We start from the raw sequence: 14598 nt of genomic DNA, 5'->3' as shown, positions 1-14598 counted from the left end.
GTCATGTTAGCCATGCTTACTTTCATTTAAGATGTTTGGAGTTACTGTACGAAGTTGCCTCATTTTCATTTTGTGGCTTTATTGACCCTCTAGCCACTGCTGTTATCTCTAGAGGCTGGAGAACCTCATTCTGTAGATCTGTATTTCCTGAGTCTTAGGAGCAACGTTTTCCCCATTTTTAAGTGATCTGACTTATAGTTGGTGTGTGTAATGAAGTATTTCTTTTGCTCTGAAAGGCTTCATTATTAATAATTTGGGGGTCCATCTGGCAATTAATGGTGTCTCTGAATTGAGGCACCAGGGGACGTAAGCGACTAACCAGGTGCCTCAGGTGTTTCTGGGGGATTTGGGGAGGCAACCTTTTGGGACGTGTGGTCCCCTTTTGTCTTCTCACCTGTGGAATTGCCCTCTCATTGCAGTCTACCTTGAGACCTATGGCTGCCAGATGAATGTGAATGACACAGAGATAGCCTGGTCCATCTTACAGAAGAGTGGCTACCTGCGGACCAGTAACCTTCAGGAGGTATACACATTTCCCTCTTTCCCTGTTTCCTGGGGCTGGGTGAGATTTTGCATTTGTGCTAGTTCTTAGGTGGAGTTTCAGGAACAGGCTGTGGCCTTGTGAGAACGAGTTCCCTTGAGGGAAGTGAGGAGTATGGGATCAAGGTGTACTTTTGTTGCAGTTATTTTGGAAACTTTTATGGTGGTGCTCACCTTCACGCAAGGAACTAGGTTGAAAATGGGCTGCGAGGAGAAGGCAAATGGGGAGTTAGTGTTTAATGCCTATTGGTTTTAGTTGGGGAAGGTGAAATAGTTCTGGAGGTTGATGGTGGTGATGGTTGAACAGCAATGTAAGTGCCATAATGCTACTGAACTGTATACTTAAAAATGGTTAAAATGGTAAATTTTATGTTGTGTGTGTTTCACTGTAGTCTGGGGGAAAATAATGAACTGTGGGCAATGATTCTACAAGGCTGATTTCAAAGATCATAATTTTCCTCTTTTTCCTTGCTCTCTACCCAGGCTGATGTGATTCTCCTTGTCACATGTTCTATCAGGTGGGAATTTATTCTTTACCTAGAGAGTGAATAAGTCTTATGTAAAATGCCAGAGCCAGCAGTGCCAGGGTGACCCAACCCATGGAGATGGGTCAGCATGTTTGCAGTTTTCCAAGTGAATATAGTACTGATAGAATGGTCAGGATTTGCTGAGCGTATACCTTCTGTCAGGTCCTGTGCTGAGCACTATCTGTGCACTGACTGATTCTCATAACAACCCTACGAGGTAGGTGCTGTTATCAAACTCATTTTATTGATGAGGAAACCTAGAGTGTGCTGAGTTGCCCAACATTTCCTGGGGTTTTTCTTGCACATGTTTATGCTGTACCTCACATCATAAGGGCTAGGTCCAGTCAGTGGCTAGGGACAGAGCTCTTCTGACAGAGATGGGTGGCATCCATCACAAGTGAACAGACCCTGTTTATTGCTTTGTTTCTGTGTACATGGCATGTTAGTGTTGTTTCCTCAGCTGGCTGTATTACCAATCAATCCAGCATTTTTGTTTTGAGGGTCTTGCAGGACATTGAACTAGGTGCTTTGGGAGATTCAGAAATGAACCTTTCCTCCATGGAGCCCGACTTTATGGAGCTTAGTCTGATGTGGGAACTAAGACAGATACACAAATAGCTCTAACATCTGGCAGAAAGCACTAGGTAAAAAAATCAAACAGTAAAAAGGAGAAATTGCTGAGTACAGGGAAAAGAATAGTTAAAAGTGATAGGAGAACAAACTCTCCAACCGAGGAGAGTTTGGGAAGTCTTTGTGAAATAGGTTGTTTTTGAGTTTGGCTTAAAGGCTCGTCAGGATTTGCAGATGTGTAGGGAGGACTTGTTTTAGGAATGGTTTCGGCTGCACCGTTTGTGAAATGTTAGTTCCTGACCAGGGATCAAACCTGCGCCCTTGGCAGTGAAAGCTTGGAGCCCTAGCCCCTGGACCACCAGGGACTCCCATTCTTCCCAGTGTCATGCTCTCTCAGGTTGCTCTGTAGTTTATTTTCAGGTTCAGGTCTGCCTTTGTTGATCTCTGTAGGGAGAAGGCTGAACAGACCATCTGGAATCGTTTACATCAACTCAAATCCCTGAAGTCCAAACGGCTCCGCTCCCAAGTGCCTCTGAGGATTGGGATTCTAGGTATCTGGTAATTTGCAGGTTCTGTGAGTTTTTTTAGACTTGGGCACCATGTAGCTTCATATGTTATGGTTTCTCTTAGATACTGGATTCTCAGTCTTAAACATCCCATTCAGCCCTTGTATTTAATGTCAGAAGCTGTAGAATTAAATGAGATGAAGCTCCTAAAAGGACTTTTCTTAGTGCCTTGAAAGTAATAGGTACTCAGAAAGTGATCTGTCCTTCCTAGTCTAATGTGGCTTGTGGTAGCACAGAGTAATGGATAGGAGAGAGTTTGGAGTCTGAAGGGACAGTTTGAATTTATCAGGTAGGTATCTTTCATCTTGACTCCTAAACATGCCCAAGTGAAGATCCAGCTATGCGCTGACCAGTATGATAGCCACTAGTCACATGTGGTCATTTAAATTTAATTACACTTAAATAATATTAAAAATGCACTTCTTCAGTCCCGCTAGCCACATATTGACTGCTTATTAGTCACACTTGACTAGTAGCTGCCAGTTTGAACAGCATAGATAAAGCACATTTCCTTCATCTTAGAAAGTTCTGTTGGGCAGCTCTGATCTAGAGAGCTGGGAGGCATATTTCGAAAATAAATATTCTGTACCTTCATGGTCCCAGAATTTAGTCAGTGTATTTAACCTTAAAAATAGATTCTGTCCATTGTGGAATAGTTAAGTCCTCTTGATGATGGATCGAAACAAAGGTTGGAGCTTATTCTCTTATACAGATTTATGTACTAAATGATGCAGAAAGATGGACGGATTAGCTAGGATATTTTGTTCCATTTCAATTCCTTCAATATAGAAGCCCCTATGTATATGTATATATCTATATCTATCTATATATATATATATATCTGTTTGGAGTGTTAGAAATCTCCAAAATAGTTTTTTGTTTTTTAAATTGTAGTAAAGTATATGTAACATAAAGTTTACCTTTTGAACCTCTTCCAGAGGCACAGTTAGTTCAGTGGTATACAGCATATTCACATGATTGTGCAAACATTACCACCATCCATTTCCAGAACTTTTTCTTCTTCCCAAGCTGAAACTCCATACCAATTAGGTAATGACTGTCCCATTCCTCCCTCAGTTCAGTCACTGGCAACTGCCATTCTACTCTCTGCCTTGATGAATTTTACTGCTCTGAGTACTTCATAGAAAAGGAATCTACAAAAATATGGTATTTTTGTAACTGGCTTAGCACAATGTCCTCAAGGTTCATCCAGGTGGTAGTGTGTATCAGAATTTCCTTCCTTTTTAAGGCTGAATAATATTCCATTGTATGTACGTATGACATCTGTTTATGGACATGGGTTGCTTTCACTCTTTGGCTATTCTGAATGATGCTGCTATAAACATGATTATATAATCAAGAATTGTTCTTAAATGTTTTTAAAGGGTATTTTTAAGAAAATGGACTTTCAAATTCTAGTTTTTTACTAATAGCAATGGTTTTCTTGGTTATGGAAGATACCAGCATAGATGGATAACTCATTTCTTATTTCTCCTACCAATGTAGGAGATGCAAGAGGTGTGGGTTCGATCCCTGGGTTGGGAAGATTCCCTGGAGGAGGGCATCACAACCCACTCTAGTATTCTTGCCTGGAGAATCCCATGGACAGAGGAGCTTGGTGGGCTACAGTCCATGGGGTCACTGATTTGAACACGAGTGAGCGACTGAGCACACACATACACATGGGCAACAAGAAAGAAAAAGAGTGTAAGGGCAGTTGTATATAGGTAAATTTTATTTAAAAAAATAAGTTTTTGACACAAAATAGTTTTATTTGTAGTACCAAGTAATTTTCAGTTGAAAAAAGAGATGGTTCATGTCTAGAAATGTTTTTGGATGGTGGTTTAATTTTTGTCAGGCATGTAATTGAATTGCTGTAGAGCCCTTTTCCTGATTTTCTTATATAGAAATACGCAAAAAAAAAAAAAAAGAAAAAAGAAATATGCAGGTTCCAGAGGTATAGAGTGTTGGGCAAATTTAAGGGATGATGCTAAATTCCTAGAGAAGTTTCTGTGCTTTTGTCTTTGATCCACCTGGAGAGAATGTGTACTGGAAAGAAGTCGTGAGACCAGATGAATTTGGGAACGGGTCTCAGCTTCTTTCTTTTCCCTCCCAGGCTGCATGGCTGAGAGACTGAAGGAGGAGATCCTCAACAGGGAGAAAATGGTGGATATTTTGGCTGGCCCAGATGCCTATAGGGACCTTCCTCGATTACTGGCTGTTGCTGAGTCAGGCCAGCAGGCTGCCAATGTGCTGCTGTCTCTGGATGAGACCTATGCTGACGTCATGCCAGTCCAGACGAGCCCCAGTGCTACCTCTGCCTTCGTGTGAGTCACTGACCAGGAGATGGGGAGTCTCTTTCCTTACTTTTAAAGTAACATCTTACCTTTATTACATTAAAAAATAATGTGCATAGTAAAACTAAAGACAAAAAATGGTATAGTAAGACTCCCTCAGAACTCTCATCCTCAGTCTCCTAGACTAACTCTGAGGCAGCCATGTTGGTAGTTCCTTATGTAATCCTTTCAGAAGTATTTTTTGCACATGCATTCATATATATAATATGGACTCTTTTCTACCTTCCCTTCTCTTACTTTTTTCACTTAAGAAAATGTCTTGGGCTTATCTGATCTTTTTTCCCCTCCCTTGATCTTTTAACTTAAAAAGATCTGATAACAAAATAGTTCATATTTGTTGAAGAATATGTGGAAATAGAAAAACATAGAGAAGTGAGTAAGAATTACTTAACACATTTTACCACCTATTGATAAACACTATTATCATTTTGGTGTGTATCATTCTATTCTTTCCTCTGTGTTTGCATGTGTATGTTTTTATGTATGTATGCATAAAAATTGGCTCTTGATATACTCGGTTTTATACCTTTTCTTATTTAAAATGATGAACAAAAAAAAAAAGAAAATGATGAACATTTGTTATATCATGAAATTTTCTATAACAGATTGGTGAATAGGCTTATAGCCTGTTCTTGTAAATAAAGTTTTACTGTAATACAGTCATGCTCATTTGTTTACATATTGTCCGTGACTGCTTTTGCCACTACAGTATTAGTGTGGTTTATAAAACCTAAAATATTTACTATGGGTTTTTTACAGAAAAAGTTTGCAACCTCTCATTTTAATGGCTATCCAATACTCTGTTGTTGGAATGCTTAATAAAAAAATTAATAGCTAATATTTACTTGAGTTCTTCAGTGAACATCTTTAATACATATCTATCCATAATTGTTTCCCTAGGATAAATTGAGGCTTTCATATATAGGATGCAAATGAAAGAGAGTGACGTAGCTTACTTAGCATATGGATCAGAAATGAGTGAGAGATGCAGAACCTTACATTTTAAATCCAGGGTCTCTACTCGTTATGTACCCTTGGATAATATTTATTTTTTTCTGGTCTGGATTTAAAGAATTCAAAAATATGTAAATATGAACAGTAGAAAGTCCAAATGTGCAAGATCTGTACGCCATTCCTTCACTGCTGTGGTTCCTTGGGGTAACCACCAGTTACAGTTTGGTTTACATCCTGTGATTATTAGATAATAATTTTTTTTTGGCCATGTCATGTGGTTTGTGGGATCTCAGTTCCCTGAGCAGGGATTGAACCCAGGGCATGGCAGTGAAAGCCTGTAATCCTAACCCGTAGGCCACCAAGGAACTCCCGATTAATAGTTTTTAAAGATAAAAATGTCTGCTTTGTTGCTTCTTAGATCTCAGATTGGTCCTGTGTGAGCATGTTGCCAAGAGAATTCAGAGCTAAAGGATAAATGCCAAGGGAGCTGTGACCTTCTCCTTGGGTTGGACCAGATCGTCCTGCTCCTTTACTGAGTTCTGGCGCTTTCCTCCCCAGGTCGATCATGCGAGGCTGTGACAACATGTGCAGCTACTGCATTGTTCCTTTCACACGTGGCCGGGAGAGGAGTCGGCCTGTTGCCTCCATTCTGGAGGAAGTGAGGAAGCTTTCTGAGCAGGTGAGAAATTTTCCAGCCCTTCTGACTGTGAGTGTGTTTGTTGGAGGATGAGGACAACTTTTCTATAGTTTTACAGCCTGTGCTGTCTCTCAGCTGTACATGTTTAGAGCCATACCTGACCAGAAAGAAATTCTGGGTGTACATCTTGGGTTGCTGCCCACTAAGTATAGGCAGATCCACAGAGAGGTTTCCTCAGGAGAGAGTTCAGTAGAATGGAGAGAGCATGAATGAAGTGATTATGAATTTGGGTTCCACCATTCTCTGGCTTGATGTGTGTGTAGAGAGAGCAGATGTGTGAATGTGAATGATAAAGAAATGAGGCACAGTGTTAACAGTTACTGAATCTGGGCAAGTAGTTTATGGGAGTTTTTTATGCCATCTCAGTTTTTCTGTAAGTTTGAAATTATGTCAAAATAAAATAATAAAAAATAATCTTCATAGCAACCATTTTTATTTTACTTTCTGAAATTTTACAGTGCAGATTTTCAAACACACAAGTTGAAAGATATAAACATGATTATTGACATTTTTCGTATGTTTTTTATCTGCCTATCTCTGTAGATACATAAATAGATTTTTTTCTGAACCATTTGAGAGTAAGTAGTAGTCATCAAGCCATTTCCCCCTGTGTCTGTCAGTATGCATCTTCTCAGAAGGAAGAATTTTTGTCCCTTCATAACCATAACACCATTATCATAAGTAGGAAACAATTAACTGATATTTTCTAACATGTAGCCTATATTCAAAATAATTATCCAAAAATGTCTTATTACTGTTCTGTTTTTAAGCCAAGATCCCATTAAGATTTGTATAGTTTCATTTGATTGTATGTAATATTTCTTCAATCTCTCTTAACCTAAAACGGTCCTTTCACTTATTTGTTTTTTTGTGTAAAATGATGCATTAGTCATGTCTCCATTTGTTTGGTTGCTTCCTCATGTTGTTATTTAAAATATTCCCCTGAATTGTGGTAAACTGAAAGGTGTGAAAGCTTGATTGGATTTAGACTAAATATTTTTGGCAAGAATACTGCATAGATAATGATTATATAACATTCAAAGGACAGAATGGTATCATCATTTGATTTTTGGTGTTATAAATTAGCTGTTATTTTTGAATATTGGGTGTGCATCCAGCTTTTTTGCTATTTTTAAAAATGCTTTGAAGGTTTTTACATATGGTTTTATCCTGAAGTTCAGTTCTTTGGACATGATGCCCAAGATGAAATTATTGAGTTAAAGAGGGAGTATATTTATGGATGACTCTTGGCAGGTTTAGCTAACTTTAGTTGGAGATTTGGCATAACGCCGCCAAACAAGTTTTAAAATTGCTTCCAATATATTTATTTTTCCTTTTTCAGGGGCTGAAAGAAGTGACACTCCTTGGTCAGAATGTTAATAGTTTTCGGGACAATTCAGAGGTCCAGTTCAACAATGCAGTGTCTACCAATCTCAGCCGTGGCTTTTCCACCAACTATAAAGCCAAGCAAGGAGGCCTTCGTTTTGCTCACCTTCTGGATCAGGTGTCCAGAATAGATCCTGAAATGAGGATTCGTTTCACCTCTCCCCACCCTAAGGACTTTCCTGATGAGGTAAGTATTGAGAGTTTACTGTACCAGCTTGACATCAGTATCCCTAAGCATGAAGGCTGGAGCCAGTAGGGTGTGGCAGAGGCATCTGTCCTCAGAGGTCAGGGGATCCTGAGGTATGTTACTGTATTGCCCTCGGAATCTACCCCCTTATGGAAAGATTTGAAGTCCACTAAGGTGGAGGAAGGTGTAGGATTGATACTGAGACCGTCAGTGGACCATGAGGGCTGTGCAGAGAGAGGTTTTATTACAAGATGGTGTGGGAAGGACAGGTAGGGAGGCAATGTGATGCAGCAGAAAACAATTTAGACTTTGGCCTCAGACAGAGGTGAGTTCAGTCCTGGCTCTTTTCCACTGCTTTGCCAGTTCAGTTCAGTTGCTCAGTCTTGTCCGACTCTTTGCAGGCGGCAGCACACCAGGCTTCCCTGTCTGTCACTAACTCTTTACCAGTAGAGATGACTTTTTCAGCTTGTCATCTTCATTTGTAAAATGGTTAATAATCACTGCCTGCTTTGAGTTGTTGGGCAAGTTTTTTGTTTTGGTGAAATGTCTGCCTTTTGGCCCCACCCCTACTTTTTCCCCTCTGAAATATTTGTCTTATTGAGTTGTGAATGTTCTTTATGTATTCTTGGTACGAATCATTTGTCAGTAAATTTTTTCAAGTATTTTCTCCTAGTTTTAGTTTCTTGATGGTATCTTTTAAAGGGGCTAATTAGTTTATAAGCTAGGTGAGACAAATGCTCTTTTTCCCTTCTGGTCTGTGTTGGCACCGTCCCTGTATAGCCTCGTGACCTGAATCTGACCTCTGCTTGCTTTCTTCGCTCTTTAAAAGTAGTAAAAGTAGAGAGATACCATCAGGTGAAATGTCTGGGACAGACGGAACATGGCTTGAGCAAAAGTAAAGAATTTGGGTGGTTTATATATTTGGTTTTGTCAGCCTCTTAATTCTTAAAAATTAGTCTTGGTGGAGAAACAGTGGGAGTGATATTCCTTTCTGCAAGATTCTTTGGTGAGATTTTGATGACCTTTAATGTGTTCTGTTTGACCAGGTTCTGCAACTGATTCATGAGAGGGACAATATCTGTAAACAGATCCACCTACCAGCCCAGAGTGGAAGCAGCCGTGTATTGGAGGCCATGCGGAGGGGGTCAGATTTGCTTGGGGAGGGGCGTTCTATACCAATCCATGTTTAAGGACCAAGCAGTGTCTAACAACCTAGGATAGTGTGTGGCACATGGTAGCTGCTCAGTAAAGATTTATTACATGAGTAAACTGATGGACTTTATAACTTGCTTTGTTCTGAGGATTGGATCACTCATTTGTTTAGCATGTGTCTTACTAAGCACCTACTGTGTGGCACACTGAGATTTTTAATCTTTATAGCTTCTATTACTTACTTTGGAAATAGTATAGCAATGATAAGACCGAAAGGAGAAAGTGACAGATGACACACTGTGTAAACTAGTGATTTACCTTGTATTCCACATTGGCAAAGAATCTTAGAAACATTAAGTATTCATTTGTCTTCATTTCTTAGTTAAATAAAAATGGCTATTTAAAATTAAGTTCTTGAATTAAAATTTTATAGGCTCTGGATTAGGTTACAGTATAGGATTTGGATCTGCAGGGCTCTTTAGGATATTTTAACTTACTCTTGTACTGTCCTGTGTGAATGTAAAGTGATTAAGTGAGGTAATTCATAGTGTTATCTTCTTATAGCATTCATTTAAAGAAGATTGGTTCATTTGAGCTTTTTGTTTTTTTATTGCAGGTATTCAAGAGAAGCTTATGTGGAATTAATTCAGCATATCAGAGAGTCTATCCCAGGTACATTTTAAGAGACATATTTTGCTGGGCGTGTTACTTTACCAGTGACCCCCAGTCTTTTTGTCTGGATATAGGCAACACTTGTGGTAGTACATGGTGTTACCTTCAACACTTCTTTTACTGTTCTTCATTTGTCTCTTTCTCTTACTTCTTTCTGACCAAATATCTTGGTCTTGCTAGAAATACTCAGAGATGTGGATTAGCTTGTGGCCTCAAACTAAAGAGATTCCTTTTCTAGAGTCTTTATGTTTCCGAATATGAGACAGACCTTGTTTCTGCTCGGTAGCAGCAAAGTTATGGTCTAAATTAGTTCTGATTTGGGAGCAATTGATATCTTTTTTTTTTTTTAACTTCTGTTTTGTTTTGGGGTATAGCCAGTTAGCAGTGTTGTTTGTGGTAGTTTCTGGTGAACAGCGAAGGATTCAGCAATATGTATATATATATCTATTCTCCCTCAAACCCATCCCATCCAGGCTGCCAAGAACATTGAGCAGTTGTATGTGCTATACAGTAGGTCCTTGTTGGATATCCCTTTTACTCTGTAGTTTTTTAGATTTGTTGACAGTGTCTACATTGTTTTACAAATTTCTAAGTACTGTAATGTGTTTTGCACCAAAACTTCCATTTGGGTGGGACAGGATAGTGTGGAGATTCTCTGGGCTGCAGTTTCCTCTTCTATAATGTGGAATTAATAGTACTCACCTTATTGGATTATTGGGATAATTAGTGTTTGGGAATGTTGTGTTTCATTTCAAAAGTATATGTTTGTATGAGGTACTCAAAAAGTTCTGCATGATAGATCACATGCTGGGCCACAAAGCAAACCTCAGTAAATTTAAGAAAATTGAAATCATATCAGGCATCTTTTTTAGCCATAACTCTATGAAATTAGAAATCAGCTACAAGAAAAAAATTGTAAAAAACCCAAACATGTGGAGGCTAAACAGTGTTACTAAACAACCAGTGGATCACCAAAGAAATCAAAGAGGAAATCAGAAAATTCCTGGAGACAAATGAAGATGAAAACATGATGATCCGAAATCTGTGGGACGCAGCAAAAGCAATCCTGAGGGGGGTTTGCACCAATGCAATCTTACCTCAAGAAGTAAGAAAAATCTCAATAAAATAACCTAACCTTATACCAAAAGCAGCTAGAGAAGGAAGAACAAACAAGACCCAAAGTTAGAAGGAAAGAAATCATAAAGATCAGAGCAGAAATAAATGAAATAGAGACAAAGAAAGCAGTAGAAAGGACCAATGAAACTAAAAGCTGGTTCTTTGAAAAGATAAACAAAATTGATAAACCTTTAACGAGACTTACCAAGGAAACAAGGGAAAGAGCTCATAAAAAAAATAGAAATGAAAAAGGATAAGTTGTAGCTAACACCACAGAGATAGAAAGGATCATAGGAGATTTCTTTAAGCAACTGTATACCAATAAAATGGACAGCCTAGAAGAAATGGACACATTCTTAGAAAGGTAAAATCTTCCAAGACTGAACCAGAGAGAAAGAAAATATAAACAGATCAGTCCTAAGTAGTGAAATTGAACTGAGATTAAAAAACTTCCAACTAAAGTCCAGGACCAGATGGCTCCACAGATGAATTTTATCACACATTTAAGAGAAGAATTAACACCTATCCTTCTGAAACTAGTGCAAAAATTGCAGAGGAAGGAATGTGCCCAAACTCATTCTATGAGGCCACCATCACCCTGATATCAAAACCAGAGAAGAAAAGACACCACCAGAAAAGAAAATTATAGGCCAATATCACTGACAAACATAGATGCAGAAATCATCAGTAAAATAAGAGCAAACTGAATCTAGTAATACATTGAAAGGATCATATACCATGGTAAAACGGGATTTATCCCAGGGATGCGAGGATTTTTCAATATCTGCAAATCAGTGTGAAACACCACACAAATTGAAGAGTAAAATCATATTATGTCAATAGATGTGAAAAAAAGCTTTTGACAAAATTGAAGCAGCTATTATGATAAAAACTCTCCAGAAAGTGGGCATAGAGAGAACCTACCTCAACATAACAAAGGCATATATGACAAACCCAGAACTAACGTGATACTCAAGAGTGAAAAGCTGGAAGCATTTCCTCTAAGATCAGGAACAAAACACTTTTATTCGACATAGTTTTGAAAGTCCTAGCCATGGCACTCAGAGATGGAAAAAGAAGAAATCCAGATTGGAAAAGAAGTAAAACTGTCACTGTTTGCAGATGACATGATACTATATATAAGAATCCTAAAGATGCTACCAGAAAACTACTAGAGCTTATCAGTGAATTTGGTGAAGTTGCAGGATACAGAATTAATATACAGAAATCTCTTGCATATCTATACACTAAGAACAAAAAGATAGCAAGAGAAACTAAAGAAACAATTTCATTTACCACTGTATCGAAAGAGGAAAATACTTAGGAATAAACCTACATAAGGAGGCAAAAGACCTGTACTCTGAAAAGCGTAAAACATTGATGAGAGAAGTTGAAGTGATACCAACAGTTGGAAAGATACACCATGTTCTTAGATTGGAAGAATAGTATTGTCAAAACAACTACTACCCAAGGTGATCTGCGGATTCAGTACAATCCCTATCAAAAGTGCAATCTCTATCAAATTACCAATGACATTTTTCACAGAACTAGAACAAATAGTTTTAAAATTAATTTGGAAACAGAAAGACCTCAAATAGCCAAATCAATCCTGAGAAAGAAAAACAGAGCTGGAGGAATCAGGCTCCCTGGCTTTAGACCATACTACAAAGCTACAGTCATCAAAACAGTATGGTACTGGCACAAAAACAGAAATAATAGATCAATGGAACAGAATAGAAAACTCCAAAATAGACCCGCATACCTTTCGTCAGTTAATGTATGACAAAGGAGGCAAGAATATACAGTGGAGAAAAGACAACTTCTTCAATAAATGTTTCTGGGAATACTGGACAACTATATGTTAAGTTAGTATAAACTGAATTTTAAATCATAACTAGGCTCAGACACATGTATATTAGGAACCATTACAGTCAACACATTCTTGCCAACAAGGTGTTTCTTTGTTCCTATAGCATAAAAATCAGTGCTTTAGGATTTGACGAACTCTTAGAAAGCATTTTCTGCCTCCTGTTGGTTTTGGAAATGTTTTCTCTGCAAAGTTGTCAAGATGCTTGAAGAAGTGGTAGTTGTTTGGCGAGAGGTCACATGAATATGGCAGATGAGGCAAAACTTTGTAGCACAACTTCTGAAGTGTTAGTTGTCTCATATGTACTTAGGTTTTCTTGCGGAGAAGAATCGGGCCCATTCTGTTGACCAATACCGGCTGTAGGTATTGCAGTTTTTGGTGCATCTCATCGATTTGCTGAGCATACTTAGATGTAATGATTTTGCTGGGGTTTAGAAAGTTGTAGTGAATCAGATTGGCAGCAGACCACCAAACAGTGACCATGACTTTTTTTGGTGCAAGTTTGGCTTTGGGAAGTGCTTTGGAGCTTCCTTTTGATCCAGCCACTGAGCTGGTCATTTCTTGTTGTATACAATCCACTTTTTGTCACACATCACAGTCTGATCAAGAAATGGTTTGTCATTGTTGTGTAGAATAAGAGAAGACAATACTTCAGAACAATGGTTTTTTAATTTCAGGTCAGCTCGTGAAGCACCCACCTGTCGAACTTTTTCACCTTTCCGATTTGCTTCAAATGCTGAATAACCATAGACCAGTCAGTGTTGAGTTCCTCAGCAACTTCTCGTGAAGTTGTAAGAGGATCAGCTTCAGTTGTCGTTGTCAACTTCTGGTGGCCTGCCACTATGTTTCTCATCTTCAACGCTCTCATCTCCTATGCAAAACTTCATAACCCCCACTCCTTTGTACATTTGTTAGCAGTTCCTGGGCCAAATGTGTTGTTGATGTTGTGAGTTGTCTATCCTGGTTTATGAGCCATTTTGAACTCAAATAAGAAAATTGCTCGAATTTGTTTTTTTTGTCTAACATCATTTCCATAGTCTAAAATAAATATAAACTTTTATATAAATATAAAATTTTTATGTAATATAAAAATTTAAAATAAAAATATAAATACATTTAAAAAACTTATTTAAAATTTATTTAAATTAAAAAAATTTAATTATTTTAAAAATATATTTTTATATTTTTTAAAATATAAAGTTTTATATAAACTTTTATATAAATATACTTTTTTAAGTCTAAAAAAATAAAAAATAATATAAAGTAATGTCATTAGCCCAAAAAACATAAAGCAAGAATGTACATTAGAATTATATGTAACATCCACATTTATACAGAATGTATTCATGTCAGATGGCAAATTCAAAAACTGCAGTTACTTTTGCACCAGCTAATGTAAAAGAATGAAATTAGGACATTCTCTAACACCATACACAAAAATAAACTAAAAATGGTTTAAAGATCTAAATGTAAGACCAGATACTATAAAACTTTTCGAGGAAAACATAGGCAGAACACTCTGTGATATAAATCACAGCAATATGTTTTTTTTTTTTTTTTTTTTTTGCATACTGCTTGGCCTGCGGGGTCTTAGTTTCCCAGTCAGGGGTTGAACCTGGGCTATGACAGTGAAAGCACCAAGTTCTAACCACTGGACTGCCAGGGAATTCCCACAGGACTGCTTTTTGCATCTACCTCCTAGAGTAATGAAAATAAAATAAAAAATAAACAAATGAGACCTAGTTAAACTTAGAAGCCTTTGCACAGCAAAGGAAACCATAAACAAAACAAAAAGGCAACCCACAGGATGGAAGAAAATATTTGCAAATGAAGCGGCCAAGAGGGGATTAATCTCCACAATGGCCAAACAGCTTGTGCAGCTCAGTATCAAAAAACAAACAGCCTAGTCAGAAAATGGGTAGAATACATAAATAGATATTTTTCTAAAGAAGACATACAAATGGCCAGAAAGCATTTAAAAGATGCTCAAACATCGCTAATTATTAG

General features: G+C 37.8%; 1 protein-coding gene across 3 annotated transcripts in view; it reads left to right on the top strand.

The window, feature by feature from the left end:
* Positions 1-14598, top strand: part of CDK5RAP1 (CDK5 regulatory subunit associated protein 1) — a 35839-nt gene that overhangs the window by 5230 nt on the left and 16011 nt on the right. For all 3 annotated transcript variants that reach the window (XM_069546917.1, XM_069546918.1, XM_069546919.1), the window contains 8 exons: positions 420-523; positions 1024-1058; positions 2088-2188; positions 4320-4530; positions 6073-6193; positions 7554-7784; positions 8831-8928; positions 9553-9608. In XM_069546917.1, the coding sequence (XP_069403018.1) occupies positions 420-523; positions 1024-1058; positions 2088-2188; positions 4320-4530; positions 6073-6193; positions 7554-7784; positions 8831-8928; positions 9553-9608 (957 nt within the window). The remainder of the gene's footprint in view (positions 1-419; positions 524-1023; positions 1059-2087; positions 2189-4319; positions 4531-6072; positions 6194-7553; positions 7785-8830; positions 8929-9552; positions 9609-14598) is intronic.

This window comes from Ovis canadensis, chromosome 13, assembly GCF_042477335.2.
Source record: "Ovis canadensis isolate MfBH-ARS-UI-01 breed Bighorn chromosome 13, ARS-UI_OviCan_v2, whole genome shotgun sequence".
Lineage (NCBI taxonomy): Eukaryota > Metazoa > Chordata > Mammalia > Artiodactyla > Bovidae > Ovis > Ovis canadensis.
Note: the sequence above shows the minus strand (reverse complement) of the source record. Positions and strands in the feature narration are given on the sequence as shown.